This window comes from Neofelis nebulosa, chromosome 2 (genome assembly GCF_028018385.1).
Source record: "Neofelis nebulosa isolate mNeoNeb1 chromosome 2, mNeoNeb1.pri, whole genome shotgun sequence".
In the NCBI taxonomy this organism is placed as follows: domain Eukaryota; kingdom Metazoa; phylum Chordata; class Mammalia; order Carnivora; family Felidae; genus Neofelis; species Neofelis nebulosa.
The window spans coordinates 178781719-178795126 of record NC_080783.1 but is presented as its reverse complement, the minus strand read 5'-3'; the positions used below and the strand labels follow the sequence as shown (position 1 = coordinate 178795126).

The 13408-nt window shown below is 39.6% G+C and overlaps 1 protein-coding gene across 2 annotated transcripts in view; it reads right to left on the bottom strand.

The window, feature by feature from the left end:
• Positions 1 to 13408, bottom strand: part of NDC1 (NDC1 transmembrane nucleoporin) — a 47338-nt gene that overhangs the window by 13362 nt on the left and 20568 nt on the right. The window contains exons 10-17 of one of the 2 annotated variants that reach the window (XR_009251892.1): positions 12481 to 12562; positions 10236 to 10391; positions 7402 to 7641; positions 7175 to 7290; positions 4521 to 4571; positions 3555 to 3737; positions 2706 to 2769; positions 1830 to 1891 (exon numbers count right to left, since the gene is read on the bottom strand). Coding sequence is in view for 1 of the 2 variants with exons in the window: in XM_058695841.1 (XP_058551824.1) it covers positions 1791 to 1891; positions 2706 to 2769; positions 4521 to 4571; positions 7175 to 7290; positions 7402 to 7641; positions 10236 to 10391; positions 12481 to 12562 (810 nt within the window). In the remaining variant the exon portion in view is untranslated. Of the gene's footprint in view, positions 1 to 1790; positions 1892 to 2705; positions 2770 to 3554; positions 3738 to 4520; positions 4572 to 7174; positions 7291 to 7401; positions 7642 to 10235; positions 10392 to 12480; positions 12563 to 13408 lie in introns of those variants that run through there. The other variant, XM_058695841.1, reaches the window with a different exon arrangement.

Here is a 13408-nt window from a genome sequence, read left to right as displayed (position 1 = left end):
TCACCAACACTTACTTCTTGGTGTTTTTTTATTTTAGCCATTCTGACGGGTGTAAGGTTAGGTGTAAGAAACAAACAAAGAAAAAAAGAGACAAACAAACAAAAACACCCAGACTCTTAACTGTAGTGAACAAACTGGTGGTTACCAAAGGGGAGATGAGTGGGGGGAAGGGTGAAATAGGTGAGGGGGGTTAAAAGTACACTTACCGCATGAGCACTAAGCAATAGACAGAACTGTTGAATCATTATGTTGTACACCTTAAACTAATAACACTGTATGGTAATTATACTTGAATAATAACTATTTTAAATAAAAAATATACTTTAACAACCCCAGAAGTTTGGTAGTTAGAGAATTTAAAACTAAGTCTTCCTAAATGAAACAAAACAAAACATGGTAAGGAATCGCTCTGTAGACTACAAAGCACCGTACTGTTATTGTTATTTTATTGTAAACTACACCGCCCGAGTGATAAAAAACAAACAATGCTATGTGTGTCAAAGATACGCCCACATTAAAAAAAAAAAAAAAAAAAAAAAAAAAACATTAAAAAAAAAATTTTTTTTTAATTTTTAAAAAAAGGGGGCGCCTGGGCGGCTCAGTCGGTTGAGCATCTGACTTCAGCTCAGGTCATGATCTCGTGGTTTGTGAGTTCGAGCCCCATGTTGGGCTCTGTGCTGACAGCTCAGAGCCTGGAACCTGCTTGGGATTCTGTGTCTCCCTCTCTCTCTGACCCTCCCCTGCTCATGCTCTGTCTTTCTCTCTCTCTGTCAAAAATAAACAAACATTTAAAAAAAAAAAAAAAATACACGCCCAAATCCTGGGTATCTTACTGTGTTGTCAGGCAAGCCAGATACTAGAAGTTGTGGGGAAATACTAGGAAATGATTTCTTTAGAGAAAGGTATCTGGGAAAAGAGCACAAATAATAAAACTATACACATGTACACACGTCTCAAAACACATTCATGAGAAAGTGGGCACAAAAAGAACTCAAAGGAAAAAAAAAAGAATCATTGGCTCTGATGCCTAAGACTTTGTAACAGGCAAAATAAATTGAGAGTGGAAGAAAAGAACAGCAAAGCATGTTTTCTTCTCGTATCTTACATTCCCTCCCAAGACGTTCTTGCACAGATGCACCAATCGTTCTTTGAGCCTATTTCAACACCACTCCTCCGGAACACCTACTGCACAACCCAGCTCCCACCTGGAAATGCTTTTGGCACTCAGTGTTTGCATCTGTCACCTGGCGTACAATGACAATGCCAAGACAGCGTAAAACACACCACCCAACATGAAATGAGGAAAGGCAGCCTATTCAGAAGCAAGAAACGTATGTTTTATCTTTCTGTCTTTAAGTGTAGGACTAAAAAGTCCTACTACTTTGAAAGTGTTCACCCAGCCTGGCAGCAAGGGATCTGGCCAATAGGTAACATTTATCTGCAAGGATAATTTAACTACAGGTTATTTTTAGTAGCTACAAGATGTGTAAGGATCCAAATTTATATCACTGAACAGAATTCTAATACTCTAAGTAATCTGATTAATACCAGAAGTTTAGTGACTTCCTTTTTCTGTGTCTATAAAATTATTATTTACAAACGAATTAGAAGTTTCTCTTCCTGGTCTCTCTTAGATTAGAATTTCCCATGGGTGAGAACAGTACCGCATTTTAACTTCCAACATATGTTTTGTTACTCAATAAATGTGACACGTGAGAAACAAACTGAAAAACCTGGGAGGAAAGGAAAAACATGACCGTCTACCTCCCCGCAACCCACACACTGCCTACCTCTTGCAGCGTCAACAAAGTGTTAAGAATAGCTGGTAGTGTAGTCTGGACAACTCCAAATCTATCTTCGGTGAATGATGCTGCTACTAAGTGAGACAGACCTCAAGAAGAAAAGAGAAAAAAAAAAAATTAGGCAAATCTACTGACAATACATCTATCGAGAAAGGATTAATATCCTGAGTATCTAAAGAACTTGAAATAGAGGAGGAGGGTATTACGCTAGAAAAATGCGCAAAAGAAACATGCACTGAAAAGGTCCTCACTACACCAGTCCTGAAAAAGAGGAGTCTCTACATTCTAGTAGGAAGAGAAGTTTTTAAATGATATTGTGTCTGGTAGTGATGACTGGTAGAAAGAAAACCAAAGCAGGATAAAGGAAAAGAGTGACTGCTATTGAGGGCACTTTCATTAGGGTGCTCAGGAAAGGGCTCTCTGAGGAAGTATTATTTAAGCATTGAGAAGGCAGTATCTAGGAGATAAAAACAAAAAAACAAAAAACAGTTCTTTAACAACCAAATTTTCATATTCAAGCTAAATATGAAGTTAAAGTTAAATACGTTAAACTAAAGCTAAATATGAAATTCAAGTTAAATACGTTAAAATGTTAAATGTTAGGTCAACATAAGTTGACAGTTGAAAACAATCTATTAATTGTTGCAGTTTTTTGAAGCAGAAAAAGATAGGTAAGAATCCCAGGCTCAGTTTCTCTGCTTCTATATAAGGAAATTTTCTGCCCAAATGAAAGCACACCTAAGTATCTAAGAAAGAAAAATGATCCATATAAAACAAAGATATAAAAATGTATCCAAAAATGCAAAGACTGATATCAGAGTCTAGAACTGACCTTTCATGGATTATACTTCAGTATTTAACTGATAATGAAAATCAGAATCGTAGTTCACTGAGGTTGCTTACCTTCTAATGCCCAAATATGCATTTGGGCATCTGAAAAAACAGCCTGAATAGATGCCTCTGGGTGCTACAAATACAACAAAAACATTTCAATAAGTTCCCCTGGGCAATAACTCTTATGTCATCTATCAACTACGTAGCTGTAACAGTACAAAATTCACAGCTGCCTCTCAAGAATTAAAATCTGAAATTCTTACACAATATGATTTCACTGCAATAAAGCAGTCTATCACCAACTTATTGTGTGACTCTTGCCCAATCTCTAAATCTCTATGTGTCTCAGTTTTCCACTTAAAATAAGAGTTACATACACTCAACGCACCTCAGATTGGTATACAGATCACCTGAGACAATGGTTACAAATGCTCAGAACACCTAATGCTCAGGCGTCAAAACCTCAGAACGCCTACGTATTACCCACTCTTAAATTGTCTACCCTTAGCCCCACTCCAAAGAAACACCATCCAATCTTCTTTAATACAGCAAGGTCAAATAGTATGGAGCATTTTAACAAATGCTGGCTTTGGTAATGCCCAACAAAGCCTATTAAATACACCAGCACGTTACATTTTTCAACATCCAACGGCAGTGTCTACAACTCCTCATCTTAAAATAGATCCACTTGCAAAATCAAAATCAAAAGTAGACGTTCACTTCCAAGGGAAAAGGAGATCTCGTTCAGCATCTGCTCTGCCACTTACTGGCTATGTGCCCTTAGACTAGCTACTTGACCCCCTCCCCACCCCCCTGAGCCTCAGGTTTCCTTATCTGTAAAATGAGGACAGAAAGACATCTGACAGGAATGCTGTTAGAATTAAATGAGGGAACTTAAGAGAAAAGAACATGGCATACATAAGACACAAAGGTGAGTTCTCTTCCCATCCTTCTGAAGTAAAACTTCGGACAACCCCTCTTCCTCTTGGTGGAAGACAGGACACCTTCCTCGGGGGGGCTGATAGTTTTCCCAAAGCTCTAATGGAGAGCCTGAGGTAGATTCTTTTTGGTAAAGGTAATTGCTAGTTGGGTGGATCTTCCCTGCCACCAAAGCGAGAAAAAAGTTTCAAGCACTTGAAATGATTCCTTTCTTGTGTGTGCCTATGTTCCATCAGAGTTACTCAGATCTCTCTCCCCACAGAATGAAAATGAATAACGTATGCCAGTGCAAACTTTTCACTTTAACAAAGTACAACATTAGCTAATACTGCAGTATCTTCAGAATGAAAGAAGTTAGATTTAAATAGCTAACACAAAACAAAAATTCTTTCCCCTACATATGGGCAGAAGTTTTGCTTATCAAAGGATTAACATGCAACAGCTGTAGTCAGTGAAACAGGATCGACTCTTCCGCTTCTGCAATTCAGAGTTACTCTCCCGCGGCAGCTGGGGCGGCGGACGGACAAGGTGGAACGTCATTTCATTTGTGGCCTGAATCACAACTTTTTATCCCACACAAGTGTAACATGTATAATCTAATCCAGTCATCTCTCTTCTGAATACCAAATTGGCCACAAAGATCTTGGCAGGACAATGAGCCATGAAGGATCGCCATGGATTTGATCACTCCGCAGGAAGAGGCTGAATATGAGCACAAAGCTGTCCTCAGCCAGGAGACTCGGGAGGCCAACTGCAGTCAAGCCTCAGGAAGCCACTGAGGTGAGATGGGGGTCTAGGGCAACTATTAACATGGAGGTTTAGCAGAGCACTACGCCAAGCTTCCTAGGATCGAACTAAATATTTAGAAGTCAAATCTAGTCTGGTACTTCATTTCGTTTCATTTCCTCTCCCCCCATTCCCAATGCCGTAACTACATATTCTTACCTTACTGAAAAAATACATTATCAGCACCCGTTTTGATAAGAAATTCTTAACCTGAGTTGGAAAGAAGGAAGAATTAACACATGTAAGTTTTCAAATCTATTCAAACATAATGTTAACACATCCCCAGTTTCTCCCTGACACTACATTAAATGAAACACTTCATATCTTACAGAGAATAGTTATAGTAAACCACATAAGTAAATACCTTCGTATTATAAACTGGAAAACTAAGATGGGCCATCTCACCTAAACTGCATTCTCAAGTACACATGTCTAACCCCACAATAAAAGGAATCTGAATTGGTTCTGGTGATATTTTCTTACTCAATTCTTGACAACTGTCTTGCCCTTTAACTTCTTTTTTTTTTTTTTTTTTTAATTTTTTTTTTTTTTTTTTTAACGTTTATTTATTTTTGAGACAGAGAGAGACAGAGCATGAACAGGGGAGGGGCAGAGAGAGAGGGAGACACAGAATCGGAAACAGGCTCCAGGCTCTGAGCCATCTGCCCAGAGCCCGACGCGGGGCTCGAACTCACAGACCGCGAGATCGTGACCTGAGCCGAAGTCGGACGCTTAACCGACTGAGCCACCCAGGCGCCCCGCCCTTTAACTTCTTAATGCCAAAAAAGAATGTTTCCTTAGACAACAACAACAAAAAATCTTAAGACATGAAATTGTTTTCTATTAGTTGATATTTACATGGGAAACAATTTTCTTAGTATTAAGCTGAAAGCTATATACCCCAACTGACTTGAAAGGGAATTCACGATACGGCGGTACTTACGACAGGTAGGGCAAATGGGATCCTCAAGTTTGTATAATGCCTACAGTCCCTCTCTATTAATCAATCATTCCGTCAAAATAGATGTAATTCCTCCCATCTTAAAATATAAAACCCTTCCTTGACCCCTCAACTCCTTCCTGCTATTAATTACCCCATTTCTCTGTACCACTTATAGGAAAACTCCTTGAAAGATCCAGCTTTTCTTGTGGCCGGCAATTCCTCCCACCTCTCCTGGACCCATCCAATCAGGCATTCATCCCCAAGGCTCCACCCAATAGCTGGACAAGGACTCAATGACCTCCACATTTCTAGCACAATAGTTCATTCCTAGTGTGGATCTCAGGCTACGTATCGGCAGCATGTGGCATTTACTTCCCCTTTTCTTGGTTCTCTTCTCACCTCAATAGTTACTTGGTCTCCTTTGCTATTCCTCCTCATCTCTCAGACCTCTTTAGTCATTGCAGAGTCCAGTTTTTACATGTCTTTTCTTCTGTATCCACTCCCAAAGCATTTTTTCATGGGAGTCTCATTGGCTTGAAAAACTGTCTATATTCTGATGACTTCCAAATTTGTATTTCTAGCCCAGAACTTACCCCTACACTTTGGATATACAGCTCAGTTCTTACTCAGTATTTTCAATTGGTTGTCTGGTAAACACCTCAAAATGGACGTAAATAAAACTCATAATTTCCCTACCTCATCTCTACCAAATCTCTTCAAATCAGTTAAATTTACTCCATAAATTGCAACTATATTATTTCAGATCCTCAAGCCAAAAACTTGAAAGTCAACACTGTCTCTCTCTTCACACACAACCAAACAGTAAGCAAGGTTTATCTTGCTATCAGTAAGACAGGATTATCACACCCACTTTCAAAATACATCCAGACCTTGATCACATCTAACATCTCCACCACAAGCACCCTGATCACAGACACCATCCTCTCCCACTACGTTACTTCAACAGCTTTACAAATGTCTCTCTGCTTCTACTCCTGCCATCTGAGAACGTAGTCTCAACACAACAGCTAAAGCAGCACTTTCAAAATGTAAGGTTACATCACGTCATTCCTGTGGACAAAATCATCCTGTGGCTTTCCATCTCACTCAGAGAAAATGTCAGTTTTCACAATAACTAATGTGCCTGATGAGCTCTGGGTGCCTGCTGCCTCTCTGACTTCATCACCACCTACTAGTGTCCATGCTGTTCCTCACACAAATCAAGCACACCCCCACCTGAGGACCTTTGCATTTGTCTGTTCACTGCCTTTCCTTCAGGGTCTCTAATCAAGTATCAACTTATCAAGGAGACTTCCTTTAATGGCTCTATTTTCCTATACAGCACTTAAGACATCAAATTTCTTCCCCTTTAAGACACATATTTTTCATAGTTTGAGTATAACATATTGGGACGCGTCTTAACAATTGACAGCATGTCATGGCAACTTTTTTTCTTAATAGCATATGAAATAAGTCTCACAATACTTTTTTTTTTTTATTCAGAGAGACATGGTTTAATACATTTGCTTGCTCATCTATTTCCCCTCACTAGAATATAAACATATGGTCAGGGACTTTTGTTTGCTGTTTTCCCAGTGCCTAAAACCACACCCAGCATATATAAAGAACTTTGTAAATATTCATTAAACAAAAGAATTCACAGATCAAAGGCATTGTATTAGTCTCAGTCATATGAAATTACAATTTATATAGTTCCAAGCCCGTCAAATACTGGCAATTTCATTTGGGTCAACTTAATACATGAAGCATCAAAAAAAGTCCTAATTATCCCTGATGGGTTACTCTTGTGAGATTGCTGATGCTCTCAATGTTACGTGCAAATATAAATCCTATAACCATATCATCCTACCTGTTCACGTTTATTCTGAATCCATGAATAAATCATGCTAGGCTGTCTTGCTGTCTTACCCTCCGCACCAACACAGGTAGATGGAGAAGGATTAGAAAATTCAGGCATTTGCTGATCTAAATAAAAAAACAAAAAACAAAAAACAAAACAAAATCAAGAAAGTGAAAACTTAGGATATCGGATTCTCTACAACTATGACATTTCAAACTTTAGAAAACAATCCTCACCAGAAGTCCATAATCTTGGCCCTCTTCTTATCAGCTGAGAACTCTGAGGTGACCCATAGCAGGTATTTACATCAAAAATTCCAGCCATCCGATTCACTACACTAGAACCAAATGGGGTTCCGAGGGGACTTGCCACATCAGGAGTAGACAATTTTGAGGAAAACAGTGACGTCTTAACTAATGGTGGCACTGACGGCCGAGGCATCTGGCTAGATCTCGGGGTCTGAAAAGTAGTTTCTTCTGTAAAAGAACAGAGCCAGTGCTGAACAGGCAGCCTGAACAAATTTTACACATCTCAGTTTTTGGGTTAATGCATTTACCCAAAGTTTAGTAGCTTGTTTCCATGTATGTTACACTCTCAACATCCAGCTTTTATGACAGCAACTCAGCGACCACTCACGGGGGTATTCTACATCTTCGGTCAGACTGGTGCAGCTTCCCTTGTTTTCTACCCCCAGAGAAGATCTTCACCTTCAAGGTCAGTTTCTCTAAACCTATGCTGTTTTGAACGAACCTATCAATTTCTATTTTATTTTTAAATGGCAACAACCTCAGTTACTGCGCTAGAATGTGTCCAATGTTACTGCAAGCTCCTACTACAGCTATTACTTGGCTAAAACAAATTTGTATTGTGAAATGTACTGATAAATGCACACTTACCCATTTTCCACAGAATTTTTTCCAAGTTAACAGAAGTCACACCAGAGATGAATTTGCCTAGGATTATCTACAAATATGATCTATAAACACTTTCTTCAAAATTTATCTTATAATCACCAATTTATAAATTCCGTTGTACAAAAACAAAGGAATATTTTTCCAGCCACTCCAGTGCAAGGCACAAAGACAAATAGATTACATTGGTGTTCTAGCTTCTTAATAAAACCACCATAAAACATCAAACATTTAAAGTGCCAAACTTTTTTGAACGACTTTTTAAGGTTAGTGCTAATTGGAAATATTTGAAGAATCAATTTAAAAATTGAGACTGGGGTTTTTAAGTTCTACAAAATGTGAAATACTGACTGAGCAATGGGATGTGACAACAACTTAAAATAATGAATAATTCCTATTTGGTCACCCCCATGATTCCCTCCTAACCTGGGACTGCATTGATCTAACATGCTAATTTGATATAATTAGCCTATTCAAAATTCTCTAATGGCTCCATATTGCTACAAAATATAAGCTATATATGCCAGGCCTCCTTTTGTTATCAACAATCATCCTACCCATTCAGAATCTGTGACAGACTTCTTTTTTTTACCAATTCCATTGTCTTGTAATTATCTGTGGGCCTCCCACTAAAAGGTCAGTTCCAAGAGTGTTTCATCTTTGATTCTCTGGTTTCTAGCACATTGCCTGGCATATACTAAGCATTCAATAAATATTTGTTGAATAAATAAATGCTAATCTGAATGTGGAGAACAAGTGAAACACTAGAATCTTTTAAAATCTGACATTCATGGGGCACCTGGGTGGCTCAGTCGGTTAAGCGTCCGACTTCGGCTCAGGTCATGATCTCGCGGTCCGTGAGTTCGAGCCCCGCATCAGGCTCTGTGCTGACCGCTCGGAGCCTGGAGCCTGTTTCTGATTCTGTGTCTCCCTCTCTCTCTGACCCTCCCCCGTTCATGCTGTCTCTCCCTGTCTCAAAAATAAATAAACGTTAAAAAAAAAAAAAAATTTAAAATCTGACATTCACGATCTTACCTAGTAATCTCTCATTTTGGTCTATGACCCCCTCAGAATCATGATGTTTACTGTGACCCATGTAGTGATTTTGTAAATATCAAAATTAGTTACCAACATTAAAAAAGTGGAAAATTTCAGGGCACCTGTGGTAGCTCAGTTGGTTAAGCATCCAACTCTTGATTTCAGCTCAGGTCACCATCTCATGGTTTGTTAGATCGAGCCCTGATTCAGGCTCTGTGCTCACAGCATGGAGTCTGCTTGGAATTCTCTGTCTCCCTCTCACTCTGTCCCTCCCCCCAGCCCCCGTTCACAACAATGCACTCTCTCTCTCAAAATAAATAAACTCAAAATTAAAAAAGTGGAAAATTTCACCCAAAATATTTTCAGATTTCAGGCTTCTCTTAAAAGTAGGGATGGGTGGGGGGGCACACAGAAGTTCAGATACTGGGTCCAAATTCCCACATGGGAACAATGAACCGAAGCTAACCCACAGCTTCCCCTACAGATGAAGCCAGTGCTCTCAGGTTTACCACAGTCCTCACCCAGCCAGTTTTGCCCATTTTCATTAAAGGCCTGGCTCCAGAAGGCAGGTGAACATTAAGTCCGTTCGTTAGTCTTACGTTCCTTGGCAATTTTTGACATAAGGAATTTGGTCAAATAGCCTAGGTTCCTCCACTGTACTTCTTCCCCTCGGCTTTCATCTTTCAAACATTCTATCAAGCTCTCTGAAAACCATGAATGCGATGCCCCCACCATGAAATCACTCAGTCACGCAGTTACTCTTCTCTGGGCACTGGCCAGCGACTTTTTGTGTCTGGGATACTGCACCAGTACTACCTGTAAAGCTTCACCTGGCTTCGTACCTGAGGAAGCTGACGCTTCCTTCTATTTGATGAGCCACAGTTAACCTTCTTAACACCGTCAGCACACCAGACTTAATTTCTTCAATCTACAATGATACTCAGGCCTTCTTCTTGGTTCAGTACAATATCCCACTTATGAGATCAATTTTCCCTAAAAATTTAGGATTTCCCTAAAACTCCTTCACACTCATGTATACATATCCTTAGACTAACTACCGTCATCTTTCTTAGGAAACAAAATGTATGTACTTTGCCGTCTCTCACTAGTACAGGCATTACCTGGAAAATTCGATTTCTTAGGCTCCACAGAATACGAGGACACCATTCTCCCATTCGTAGCAGCTGCTTCTTGATACAGAACCAGTTTCTGAGTCATATCATTTAAAAGACTCAAACACTCCCTTGAAATGGCTGTCCAATTGTGGGGATGTCCACCTAAGGGGTCAAAAAACCAGCTTTTAAAATGTACATAATCTGGGGCGCCTGGGTGGCGCAGTCGGTTAAGCGGCCGACTTCAGCCAGGTCACGATCTCGCGGTCCGTGAGTTCGAGCCCCGCGTCGGGCTCTGTGCTGACAGCTCGGAGCCTGGAGCCTGTTTCCAATTCTGTGTCTCCCTCTCTCTCTGCCCCTCCCCCGTTCATGCTCTGTCTCTCTCTGTCCCAAAAATAAATAAAAAACGTTGAAAAAAAAAAAAATGTACATAATCTTAGAGTCTCCTCTCAAAGTGAGGAGAAAACTCTGCAAGAAACACTACATTGCACTTTGCATGAAGGTCCACTTACCGCGGCTAAGCTACTATTTACACCACTGCCATCTACACAGAAGGAGTTCAATAAATATTTGTACGAAATAATTTTCCAAAAAGTCTACAAGCGAAAACTTGCCATCTTACCATTAAAAAAGAAAAAACAAAAAACCTGCCAAATTGGTTGTTAAAATAAAGCCAAATACTAGAGGATGGTGTGAGTGAAAAAGACTAGAGTTACTTCCCTACCAGCACTGAACAGACTGAAGACGAAGACAATGAATACAGGCATGTCTCATGAGATGTGCCCCACGGCCCCCAGTGACCCATAAACTTGTGTCTGGCCCACTAAGCTTCCTTACATTTTCATTTACAATGGCCCCTATTTCTTACTATATCTGTAGGAATGACATGTTATTCCTAACGATCATATTTTATACACATATCTGTTATTATTTAACTGAAACTACTATGATCCACAATTTTGTAAAAATTCCCTTACTCTCATTATCTTTTCATTTCCTAAGACCTTTTTCTCCCACAGCTGCCACATAAAAATCAACCATGCTACTTTCTATGTTGAGAATAGCCAAGGAGTCCACTGAAAACTTGTTTCCCATTCTGGGTGCCAAATAACCTTTCTGTCTTCATTTAGAGCCCCCCTTAAACACTTCCCCCATCTACAGCTCAAGAGGAATACCACTTAACCTCCAAGCAAACAAAATACTTCATCAGTAGGTCCCAGAATGTTTTGTACTGCTGTAACTCAGAACCAATAAGCAACTATGTGATTGTCCAGGGAAATTTTAATAATATGCCCTAGAATGTAAGTTCTCTAGCAGAGAACATGTCACCTTGTTACAGTTCACTGTAATATCTGGTGAAAATATTTAATGCATACAGAATTCCTAAGTGAACCTAAGTCTGACAAAAAAGAATTGCTAGTTAATTTTCCACAGCATCAGCTCTGGATTTTTCATGCTACTAAAAGGAGAGTGTGGCTCCAATCATTTATATTTTTATGTAACTGAATTTCATTTCCATGTAACATTTAACCATAGAAAGTTTCTTTTATAATGTGGGAATTGGCAAGTTTAGCAAAATAATGAAGAGCTGATTACAGAGATGAAAAGCTACCTAGGTTAGGTTGTTCATTGGTGGCTAGGCTGGAATGCTTTCCATCCAGGAACAGGCAGAGCACTGGCATAGTTGCAGTCTTGATGAGTTTGTAACAACTGACAGTGGAAAAGTGTTTCAGAGTTGCCAAGGGCATCCACCGGTCACCATCAAATCTAGTTATTTTTTACTTTTTTTTAAAGGGAGGCAAAGTAACATGACAGAAGGAGGGAGCTCTGCACTTGGGAATCAGATGACAGAATTTCTTATTCCAACTCTGACATTAACTGTAAATAAACCACTTAATCTCTCTGAGACTTAGATCCCCCATCTAGGGAATTAGACCACCTGATATTCAAGACACTTTGTAACATGAAAACTCTGAGGATACTTAAACTGTACTCTTCTGCTCTAAAACTGTCAATCTACCTCATCATTTCTTCAGGGTAAGGGAATGAGGATGCTGAAGAAAGTTTTAAAATACCTTTCCTGGAAATATAACCTCTAACCACAGCAATGCAAACATTTAGGTGCATTAAAATCAATACTTCATTTAATGGACTCAACAGTTGTGTATTTTATTAAATACATCTCTGTCACCAAAAATTTTAAGTGGAATACCTTCTGCACACACATGCCTATATCTGTTACTTTTAGCAATACCTGGTTGGCTAAGGCTAAAAACTTCTTGTCTTCGTGAGGGAGAATACTGAGAAAGCAACATCAGGTCCTGCAAGGCCAAATACTAAAAGGGAAAAAAACAAACATTATTTAATTGTTTTAACTTTTTTTTTTTAATGTTTATTTTTGAGAGAGCGCACGCATGCACACACATGCGCAAGCAGGAAAGGGACAGAGAGAGACGGGGGGAGAGAGAATCTGAAGCAGGCTCTGGGCTGACAATAGGCCCATGTGGGGCGTGAACTCACAAACCGCAAGATCATGACCTGAGCCAAAGTCAGACGTTTAATGAAGTGAGCCACCTAGGTGCCCCTCATTGTTTTAACGTCTATATGAAATCTTAGTTATGAATTGGGCTCAGTATTATATGTAAGGGGAAGTCGCTGAAATTTTTCATGAAGGAAATTCAGTTTGTCAATCAAGCTGGCCATAACCTTCCTTTCCAGACTCCCAGAATTTTCTTGCCTCTACCCTCTGTAAGCTACCCTACCCACTGTAGGCTCCAGCTACAAGAAACTCTCTGTGTTCTCTCCCATCTCTATGGTGAGACACTTAAAACATCACTTCCTTCTAGAACTTCCCAGGCCTCCCCCACATCAACATATACTTACACAGCTCTCAACCATGACACTTAACATAATTTATTGTAACTGCCTGTTTACTTGTCTCATCTGGTTCCACCCACTAAACTCTGAGGCAGGGACAGCATCTTACTTGCTACCACATCCAAAGGCAGTGCCTGGCACACAGCAGACACACAACATATGTTGAACTTTTTTTACTGAAAATCTTCATTTTGTTTCCTGGCAAAATCGTTCACTCATCATTCAAGACACCGTCACTTCTATGAAGCTTTCCTATTTTGGTTCCAAGCAGAATAAGTGGCTCCCACTGCACTCATCACAATAAA